The sequence below is a fragment of the Haliaeetus leucocephalus genome, unplaced genomic scaffold (genome assembly GCF_000737465.1).
Source record: "Haliaeetus leucocephalus isolate CR32 unplaced genomic scaffold, Haliaeetus_leucocephalus-4.0 Scaffold795, whole genome shotgun sequence".
Classification (NCBI taxonomy): Eukaryota; Metazoa; Chordata; class Aves; order Accipitriformes; family Accipitridae; genus Haliaeetus; species Haliaeetus leucocephalus.
Window position 1 is genome coordinate 611,522 of NW_010973231.1, and position 11,349 is coordinate 622,870.

The 11,349-nt window shown below is 42.7% G+C and overlaps 1 protein-coding gene across 1 annotated transcript in view; it reads left to right on the top strand.

The window, feature by feature from the left end:
* Nucleotides 1-11,349, top strand: part of CTPS2 (CTP synthase 2) — a 77,230-nt gene that overhangs the window by 9,973 nt on the left and 55,908 nt on the right. The window contains exons 6-8 of the mRNA XM_010581518.1: nt 1,911-1,991; nt 5,925-6,076; nt 6,328-6,460. Coding sequence (XP_010579820.1) covers nt 1,911-1,991; nt 5,925-6,076; nt 6,328-6,460 — 366 coding nt within the window. The remainder of the gene's footprint in view (nt 1-1,910; nt 1,992-5,924; nt 6,077-6,327; nt 6,461-11,349) is intronic.

Sequence of the window (11,349 nt, forward strand, 5' to 3'; positions counted from 1 at the left end):
CCCCCCCCCCAATTAATTTTTAAAGGCCTGTTAAGTATGTGTGTATAATAAAAGGAAAAAAACAGACTGTCTAGTCACTTTCTCACATATTGAGTTCTTGCCTGGAGCGGTTCTGGGACTGCCAAAAGTGCAGTACTTTTTTTTTTTTTTTTTTTTTTTTTGAAATTGCTGTTGTTGACTGCGAAGACATAGAGAGGTTACACTCTGAGCACAGCCTCTTGATGGTGTTATAAAGTTGCTTGGGCACTGCTTCAAGAAAATCTTTAAATGGTTGCTCTTTTGGGCAGGGGCCCAATGCCGAGACAGCACATGGGGAAGTCAGGAGGGCTTCCTTCATAAGCTGTGCTGCCAGGCTGCCTGATCTAAACTCGTCTAGACCTATTCTTAATACCTGCTGCCTCACTGTCTGGTCCCAGGCTTCCCTGAGGTGGCATGCTGGGCCAGTCTCAGCTGTGTATGTACAGGAGCCTTTCTGTTCTCCATGGGGTGCTCTAAGCACTTAATGAATACGCTGTATCGGCAGATTTCATGGACTCTGTTACAACATTGTGAAAACTGATTATACACTTGTCGGTGCTGCCCTATTCAATTGAATTGTTCCTCATCTTCTTTGTATTATGTTTCTTTGAGATGCATCTCGGCCACTGTTATTGTAGTTTCATGTTTTCATGCTGATTCTGATGTTTTTGATTTCTGTGACTGCATTAACTTTAAATTTGTCTCAGCAAGATGGATCATAGATTTCAAAGTGGATTTAATCCACTTTTTAAAGTGGATTTAATCATTCCACAATATTATCAAGGTTTATGAATTATATCTTCAAACAGTACCCAGTTTTTAAGTATAAGTTGTGCTTAATTGAATAGAATGTACAAATTGTTTCATAATCATTTTTTGATTATTAGAATGTGCACTAATTTTCCCCTATACTTGGCATTGGTTTTCTGTTTCTAGAATTTCTTGCAAGGGTAGAGGAAGTTAATTAGACTTCATCAGTATCAGTGTAGCTAAGCTGCATTCTAGCAAGGTGATCAAAGGTCAGCTACAAGTTTCTGAACAAAAAAGCCTTAAAGCCTTAAAGCTTAAAGTAGTTGCATTTGCTAGAAAAGGAAAATAATGAATTAATCTTTTAACAGGATCATCCTACTTTCTGTTATACTTTCAGGATTCAAAATAACTTAAGATAGTAAACTGACTAATCAATAGGCACACTGATAGAGCAGTTCTGCATTTTGAGCTAGTTGGCTGAAGTTACATAATGCAAAAAACCTCCTTCCAACAAACACCAAAACTCATGCTTATTTTCTTTATTGGTAAAAATTATCAATATTTTCTAAAATTCCTGAGTTTTATATGTATCAGCAAAATAATAGCAGAATAATTGTACCAGGAAAAAAACCACAAAATTATGCAATAGTTTTCTCATATTCAGCCTCCTTCTTTTTATCATGATGTGCAAATTAAGAATTACGAAAAGGTGCTGAAGTACTGAAATACTAGAAAACATGCATGTAAGCTAAGTATTATTGCTCTAAATTTAGCTGATAAGGTCGCTATTTCTTTTGATTCATCATATTATTCATACTTAGAGAGCTGCTAGACTTTAGGTAAAGAGTATTACAATAGTAGCTATAAGAAAGGAGAACATGAGGAAGCAGTATTACAGAGAATGGCAAAGGAAGATTAATATAAGTGGGTCAGTATGGGCAGGGAACTGATTTACTTCTGCCTTGCTAGCAAGTATTTGTGAGCTATGAGATAATTGTAGAACTCCAAAAGAGGGGAAGAGAAGTAAAGGCACATTTGTTTGTGCTGTTTCCAAAGGAGATTAATCTCTCCATGAACAGTACTGAGGATTTTCTATTGGTTTGCCTAGTAAATATTTGAGATTTTTCCTTCTGTTATGACAGATTGTCTGCAGAAGTGCAAAACCTATAGAAATGGCAGTGAAGGAAAAGATTTCCATGTTTTGCCATGTGGAGCCTGAGCAGGTCAGTACTTTAATATTTTGTCATTATTTAAATGTGTGGGAAAGCATACAAATATTTCTGTGCATTTCTGTTTTCAACTTTGGACTGTTTCATTAACATGTAATTGTTTTTACAATTTTTATCTTGCTGTCATGTACACTATAACACTTCAAAAATATTGGGAGTTCATATGTTAAATTTTATGTCAAATGGTCATTAACAATTTAAATGCATGTTATGTAAAAAGTTAATAAAAGGAACTGATTTTGAGTGCATGATTAATTGCTATACGTAGTTGTGAAAACTGTGCAGTTTCAAGCTATCATTGGTTATTGTCCATAAATCATCTCAGGTGGTTATAATAATGGATGAACAGAGTGTAGTTAAAGCTAGGGGTTTTGCTTATGTCCATAGATCATCACAGCCACATGAACGCTCTTTCTGTGATAATATGGAATAGGCTATTCATGCCCTTTAACATGCTTAGAACATCTACTGTGTAGTTATATATCCTTTTATAATTCACGTGTGATTTTGGCCTTAATAGTTTGTGATGAATTGTTATTCAAATACTAATTTTGAGAAATCAAATGCTCTTTAATAAAATTTTTGCAAGTGAGAGCATTTTACTCTTCAATGTAATGTATAATACTAAAGGGATAATAGATGGCAACACTTATGCTGTATTTCAAATAGGTATCAGTGTTGACCTCTCTGCAGGTGTGTAAGAAAAAGCTTTTTATAGTAAGATTCCAGACGAGGGCATAGAGAGCAGTGTGGCCATTACTCCCTGCTCTCCCCCCTCCCATCCTTCCATCTTACTGTCTGTGGAAGAAAACACCCTTGAACTAGCTTCTGGAAAATCCTTCAGAAATGCCTTTGTAATTCCTCTCCAGCCAGAGAGAGACAACTGGAAGTTCAATCAAACAAAAATGTTGTGTGCTTTTCTGGCAGTATCAGGCCATGTGTAAGCATATACTCAGATTCCAACTGCAGTTATTATGCCAGTCTAACTGGACCAAGAGTCCCATGTGTAACTGAACTTCCCTAAGAGCTCCCTGGCAGGGAGGGAAGTGTCTTCATGGCACTGGTTTTTTTTTGTTTGTTTGTTTGGTTGGTTTTTTTTACTACTTAAAGTTCTGCCTTTTAGGGTAGAAGCTCAATAGTTTTAGCAGTCACAGCTTTCATGAGAAGCTGAGTATATGATCCCAGGCAGAGTGCTGCAGTCTTTTTGTACTGTTCTGGCTAGCTCAAATGTCTATCCGCAGCACTGCATTGTGTAATATAGGTGTGACCCTGGTGGTTAGACCCAGTGGACTCAACTGGGATGCTGCTAGGTGCTATACTGTGTTGCATCTGCCTTTTTTTTTTCTTTTTTTTTCTTTTTTTTCTCCTTTTCATAACTGTATTTGTCTTAAAATTAATGAACCACTTCTGGATTTCAGAAGACACTGGCCGCATGTCTATATATTCCCTAGAATGATCCTGGATTTCTCGTGAACTGAAGGATTGGATGCATCATCAGTCTTCTTCCTGGACCTATGTGCAATGCTAGTAGAGAAGCAGCTACAGTTTATTTTGTGTCTAGAACAGTGGTTTACAATCTCAAGGAGATCAGTCTTTTCAGTCCACCTTTCCCATTTATTTGCTGTTGTAGAATCACAGAATAGTTGAGGTTGGAAGGGAGGTCATCTGGTCCAGCTCCCCTGCTCAAGCAGGGTCACTTAGACCCAGTTGCCCAGGACCATTATTCAGGCAGCTTTTGAATCTCTCCAAGGATGGAGACTCCACAACCTCCCTGGACAACCTGTGCCAGGGCTCGGTCACTCTTACAGTGAAAAAGTGTTTCCTGATGTTCAGAGGGAATGTCCTGTGTTTCAGTTTGTGCTCATTGCCTTTTGTCCTGTCACTGGGCACCACTGAAAAGAGCCTGGCACCATCTTGTCTGCTTCCTTCTCTCAGGTATTTCTATACATTGATGAGATTTTCCACCCCTGTACCCCCGAGCCTTCCCTTCTTCAGGCTGAACAGTCCCAGGTCTCTCAGCCTTTCCTCATAGGAGAGATGTTCCCATCCTGTAATCACCTTCATGGCCCCTTGTGGGCCATGGACTCTCTCCAGTATGTCCATGTCTGTCTTGTACTGCGGAGCCCAGAACTGGACCCAGTACTCCAGGTATGGCCTCACCAGTGCTGGACAGAGGGGAAGGATCACCTCCCTTGATCTGCTGGCAACACTCCTTCTAATGCAGTCCAGGATACCATTGGTTGGCTTGTGTTCAACTTGGTGTCTACCAGGACACCTAGGTTCTTTTCTGCCAAGCAGCTTTACGGCTGGGTGGCCTCCAGCACATACTGGTGCCTGGGGTTGTTCCTCACCAGGTGCAGGACTTTGCACTTCCCCTTGTTGAACTTCGTGAGGTTCCTGTCAGTCCATTTCTCCTGCCTGTTGGCAGGATGGCAGCATGACCCTCTGGGGTATTGGCCACTCCTGCCACTTTGGTGTTATCTGAAAACTTGCTGAAGGTATGCTCTGCCTCATCATCCAGATCATTAATGGAGATGTTAAACAGGACTGGACCCAGTACTGACCCCTGGGGTACTCTGCTAGTTACTGACTTTCAACTAGACTTTGTGCTGATGATCATCACGCTCTGGGCCTGGCCATTCCACCAGTTTTCCTCACTGTCTGCTCATCCTGCCCATACATGAACAGGTTGTCTGTGAGGATCTCACAGGAGACAGTGTTAAAAGCTTTCTTGAAGTCCAGGTAGACAATGTCCACTGCTCTCCTCTCATCTGCCAGGCTGGTCACTTCATCACAGAAGTTTATCAAGTTGTTCAAGTATGACCTCCCCATAGTGAATCCATGCTGACTACTCCTGATGATTTTCTTGTCTTTTGTGTGCCTGGAAATGGTTTCCAGGACTGTCATGACTAGTCCATGAGGACCACATGCTATTTTGTCCACAGACCGACTCTAAGTGGAATTTTTCTTATTAATTTGCTTTTCTCAGGTGAGTCCTCCCTCCTCACTTCAATGTATGTACCACCAAAACAAAAGCAGTTTCTTCAGCTTGTTTTAGGATTATAACAGTCTTCATAGTCAGCACGGCTGTAACCTAGAGCAGCTAGTGATTCTCTCTTAATGTTATATCCTTAGGATAGTAGCTGCCAAGTTTGGAAGAACAGTCGGATAAGCCTTATTCCTACTGTGGGGGGGCTGTGGTTACCCTATTCTTTTTGCTGTTGAATGGGCACTTAGAGAGGCATGGGGCAGCATGCGTGTGTACATGCTTACGTGATGAACAGAAGTAACTCACATATAACTGAGTATCCTTTACTTCTCGTGTATCAGGGAAGAACACTTGTGCTTAGGATTCTGAACTCTGCAGTCTTGTGTAAGCCAAGTTCAATGAACTTAACTGCCAGCAGCTTGGATGCTGTTTATAAACGTGTTTTTAACTAAATGGTCCTTGAATGGACTATACTCATTAATTAATTACATAACCTAATCCGCTATCAAAATTCTTTTAGGAGACTTTATCGCAACCTCATTGGGTCTGCTTTGTTAGGTTCCATTTGTGTTCGTTCTTTCCCAGTTAATATTCTTCAAGTTTGTGAGAGAGGGAGAAAGAAGTGTTAGCAAGCATGACTGCTTGTGGGGCCAGATGTTTGTATTAAAACTGGTGTATTGGTAGGCTTGACAAGCTATTTTTCTATGATGGTGTAATGAAGAAGTGAAACACATTTTTACCTTTTGGGTAACTTTTTCCTTGTAGATCTAGTGGAACCTTAAATAGTAGCTGTGCTGCCTTGCCCGTTCAAAAGAAAAGTATTTAACCATTAGTATGTATGTATAATACAAAACGCGTGTAGTATACAAAAAATATAATGTATGTTTCCTATGAAAAATTTTTAGGTAAGTCTTTTATGTTATGCTTTCTTTTGTTAGGTGATATTTATCCATGATGTTTCTTCCACTTACCGAGTACCAATCCTGTTGGAGGAGCAAGGCATCATTAAATATTTTAAACAGAGGTTAAATTTACCTATTGATGACCAGCCAAGTGATCTTCTAATGAAATGGAAGAAAATGGCTGACAGGTATTCTAACTCCTGCTGCTTTTTCTAGAAGTGTTTTAATTCAAGTTAGGTTTTTAGTTGCTGTGAAGTCACCAAACTGGATTGGGCTCAGTAGCATGCTGCTGATCAGCACCTGAATGGTCTGGGTTTAAAAAGATTGTCAGTTTTGAGATTTTAGAAGATGTTTTGTGAAGATAAAGAAAAAGCAAACACTGTTAAGATGTTTTCTTTGTGAAAATTGGTATAATAACAAAAAAACTTGTTTTTGTCAGATACGAAAGGTTGCTGAAGGTGTGTTCCATAGCTCTCGTTGGCAAGTACACAAAACTAAGTGATTGCTATGCATCTGTTTTCAAGGCTCTGGAACACTCTGCGCTGGCAATTAATCACAAACTGGATTTAATGGTGAGGATATTTCTGGCTTTTGCTTTCAGGAATACTTTGAGTATACTCTACTAGTTCCCATCACATGAGGCAGTTTTAATTCATGTGGAAATTGGAAAATGAATCATGCAGATAAATACACACTGGCCAAGCATCTCATTTTTTTTAAAGAAGTGTTTACAGATTTCATTATTTTATTTGGAACTAAATTTATCTGAAAGGAATGCTGTAATGGCCCCAAACTGGATCTGATTAAAAAGCAGACCTTACCTGCAAATTTATATTTATTATCAAAGGTAAGTTTCACTTGTTCTCATGAGACTGCTTATCATGTTAATGAGATTAGCTTAAAGACAGGAGAAAGTAGATAAATTGGAAAGCAGTTTAGTTTCTTTTTAAAAACCAGTCCCAGAAGCTGTTGCTCTTCATTTCAGTTAATATTCTGAGCCCTCTGTTTTATCTTCAGCAGGATTCTAATGATATCAGAATTGGGCCATAAACTTAGTTTCTCCAAGATAGTAGTTCCTCAAATAAAGGACTATTTAGGGATCTAACTTGTCTCATTTTAATGAGAATAGAAAGTTGAACTACATGGGCAAAAACTGTTATCAGCTTTCTCACTAGTGGAAGTATCAGTTTCCATTGCTGAGTTTTGTTGCTAGGGTTGGCAAGCGTGGGGCAGAGAAGCAGTGTAGAAGGGTGCATTATTATCACTTAATGGGTGATAATGGGTACAGAGGACATTTTAGCAACTTGCAGTAGCAAAACAGTAATAAATGGTCACAAAGTATCAGCAACTATGTGCTGCTTTAGGGTGATTCATTAAATGATGTAAGATAAATTGATGGAAGTGGGCAGTTGCAGGCTGTACTGCACTCAGTAGGTTTTGGTCTCTGCCTGTCTCTGATCAAAGTAAGTTTGTGTGTTTATGCACTTTGGTAACTGCTGAAAATTGCTGTGCCCTGTGACCTTTGTTAATCATTCCCTTTTTCGTGATATGAAAAATAGAAGATATTAGAGTGAAGGTTTCAGTGTGTCAAAAACTACGAATGGGTTGCTTAGATAATGCTTGTGCAAGGAAAGCAGATGGTTTCCACTCAGCTCTAGAAAGTTTCTCACTGGAACTAACTACTTTTTGACGAGGAAGGTCATTAATATCCAGGATGGCTTAACAGGTTGCTAAAGGCAGCAGGCCAAAGGCATAGCCACTATTCTGTTGTCTCAGTCCATCTACCCCAGAAAGAAGCAGTGGGAGCACCTAGAACACCCAGGGGTGCATATGTAGTTCTTTAATGAAGCACAGAGTAATGAATACATGGGAGTCCTGTTTACAGTGATATTTCCAATATTTTTTGGGAGAAGAAGGTAGGTTCCCTAAACCATGAACACTGAGTACTAAAGAAGGAATTTCTCGTATCAGAACATCCTTCTGGTAAAATACTTCTGTTTGCTTGAGAACACGGGTCACCAGGAGTGTATCACCTCAGGTGTTTTCTTTTCAATGACTTGGTGGAGAAGGTGACTCACCCTATACTAAGATAACCAACTATGTTTTGTACCCTCCCATCACTGCTTGGTTTGATGGACTGTTAACCAGATGGTGAAGTAGTTGCAGCAGCTTGTGATGATGTAGAATGTACTGTTCACTGTGGCTTGTGCTGTTTTGGGCTCTGATATCACCCTGTTGTTTTCTTGCAGTATCATGCAGCTGCTTGTCAGGCACATGGGTCAGCTGCAAATCCTTCATCTTTTGCTTCTGATTGTTGATGTCATCCCAGAACCTTTTCAAGTAGGGGAGACATGCAGAGCTGCACAAACAAAAACGAATCTGAACTATTTTTTCTGTAGGACTTCTTTACTGAGAGAAGTGGGTTGATTTATTCTCTGGGGAGGGGGGAAGAGGCCCTTCCTATCAAGAGAAAAGGAAAAAAACCACAACTGCTTATCTTGGCGTCCTTCTACTCTTGTCCTCTGTAAGGTATGCCGAATGTTGAATAGTATAGAGACAGAGAACAGGTTGCTACCTGTCATGTAAAACAGCTAGGGAACCACTCAAAACCAAAATAACTTCATGTTTAGTAAGAGGAAGTAATTTCCTACGAACTAAGGAACTTAATGCATAGTGTTCACTGATAAACAGTATCTCTGAAATTATAAGGACTAAGCAGAATTCAAGTAAGCTTTATGTGTTTATGTGACAAAGAAGCCAATTGGTAGGTATCATGGAAAATATAAAAAAACCAAACCAAACCAAAAACCACCAGAACCTCAGCTTAGGGAAGAAGTAGCTTGTTTTAAGGCTTAAGCTGTCTCCTTTCCCTTGAAAGGAGACAGGAGGAGGTGTCATGGAGGAAAGAAATAAAATAAATACAATGCTAGGAAATATATAAGCTTTCGTCCACGATAAGTTTTCTTCCACAATATATGTACATGTATAGCTGGGAAGTACTCAGGCCAGTTGGACATACATAAATCCATGTGACCACACAAAACGCATCCCGGAGTGCTGAAGGCGCTGGCTGCTGTCACTACGAGTCCACTCTCCCATCAGCTTTAAAGGGTCATGGCAACTGGGGGAAGTTCCCTCGGCTGCTGAAGCAAGCAGCTCCGGTGCCGGCAGGATCTGCAGCGGAGTGCTCCGGCACAGCGCACAGCGGGGGTTCCCGAACCGGGGGAGCCTCCATGGAGTGGAGAGAGCCACCGGGAGCCTGCTGCTTGCACCACGGTGGCTGACAGGACCTGGGTGGTGCCAGGAGCAATGGTGTCCAAGGCACCACACCTGCAGAAGAAGCTCTCGGGTAGCACCAGCAACCACGGCGGGCAAACAGGGTGCGGCGCGGCAGTGTGCGCGGCAGGGCGTGCAGGAAGGGCGCTGAAGTGATGGTGTCCAGCCGGCACAAAACCACAGCCTCTCGGAGCTCTGCACCCACCACACCTGGTGCAGCTGCCCAGACGGAGCTCTGGAAGGAAGAGGCAGCCACCCTGGGGTCAGGCTGCAGGCTCTGCCGTGCTCTTACCCCGGTGCTGGGCGGCAGCTGTGAGCAGAGCTGTGGGAGATGCGTCTGGGGAGAGGAGCTCCTCCGCTTAGTGACAGCTCTGGGAGGAGGTGAGGGGGTTGAGGAGTATCAGGGAGTGCGAGAGAGAGATACAGACTGCTGGAATCGCACCCTGCCTTCCCTGGGACAGGCCCTAACAGACAGAAAGGACGCATGATATGGAGGGTTCCCTATCCTCTCTCCACCTGGCTGAATGCAGTGACTCGGGGGATAGCGGGGAATGGTGACAAGTTCCTGCCCAGCACAGCAGGCATTTCTCCTCTGTGCCTACCCCATCTTGCCAGGTGCCCTTGCATAATACGTACAAGGCTCTGCAAGTGGAACCGAACAACGACAAGGACGATGGTTCATCTAGCTTGGCGGTGTCACCAAGGTTAAGTGGGTCTATGCCCTGCATCAAAACTGCTTCCATAAAGAAAAAAAAGACAGGTCGTTGTCATAGGAGACCCTCTCCTGAGGGGAACAGAAGACCCAATATGCAGACCAGACCCACTTCTTGGGGAAGTCTGCTGCCTCCCTGGGGCCCAGGTTAAAGATGTGAAAACTTCCTACCCTGATACGGCCCTCCAATTACTATCCATTATTGATTTTTAAGGTAGGCAGTGATGAAGCTGCAGCAAGAAGTCCGAGGGCAATCAAGAGAGTCTTCAGGGCCATAGGATGACTGGTTAAGGGATCAGGAGCAGAAGTAGTGTTCTCCTCTATCCTTCCAGTTGCAGGGAATGATGAGGGAAGAAACAGGAAGAGCCAGCAGATCAATACCTGGCTCCAAGCCTGGTGTCACTGGCAGAATTTTGGGGTTTTTGATCATGGGTCGGTCTACATGACAGCGGGCCTGCTGGCAACAGATGGGGTATGCCTGTCTGGAAGGGGAAAAAGGATCTTGGCAGAGGAGTTAGCAGGGCTCACTGAAAGAGCTTTAAACTAGATTTGAAGGGGAAAAGGGATAAACCCAGGCTTGCTAGAGGTAAGCCTGGGGGCAGCACACCAATGTTTGAGGGATGCTGTGCTAGCAAGGTCCTTCAGTCTGCTATCTCAATGGAGGTAGGGGATGGAGATCCATGTGACAGCAAAGACGCAAGGGTTACTGATGTGTTAGAAACCATGGAAATGCCTGAGAATGGTTGTGTAGGAATTAGGGCTTCTCCCCCCCAGAAGGTGGCAGGATCAATAGCCCAACTGAAGTGTATCTGCACCAATGCACGCAGTACGGGCAACAACAGGAGGACTTGGAAGCCATTGTGCAGTGAGAAAACTAAGATATAGTTGCCATCACGGAAACATGGTGGGATAACTCGCACAACTGGAGTGCTGCAATGGATGGCTATAAACTCTTCAGAAGGGACAGGCAAGGAAGGAGAGGTGGTGGGGTAGCCCTGTATGTTAGGGAGTGTTCTGATTGTCTAGAGCTTAATGATGGTGATGATGGGGTTAAGTGTTTATGGGTGAAAATCAGGGGGAAGGCCAACAAGGCAGATATCATGGTGGGAGTCTGTTATAGACAGCCCAACCAGGATGGCAGACAAAATATTCTACAAGCAGCTGGGAGAAGTCTCACAATAGCTAGCCCTTGTTCTTGTGGGGGACTTCAACATACCAGACATTTGCTGGAAATACAGTACAGCAGAGAGGGAACAGTCTAGGAGGTTCCTGGAGGGTGTGGAAGACAACTTCCAGACACAGCTGGTGAGTGAGCCAAGGAGGGAAAGCACCCTGCTGGACCTGTCGTTTGTGAGCAGAGAAGCACTTGTGGATGATGTGATGGTTGGAGGAGAAGTAAGGAGGGGAGTCAGCAGAGGTGCTACCTTGGACTTCTGGAGGGCAGAGTTTGGCCTGTTTAGGGAGCTGGTTGAC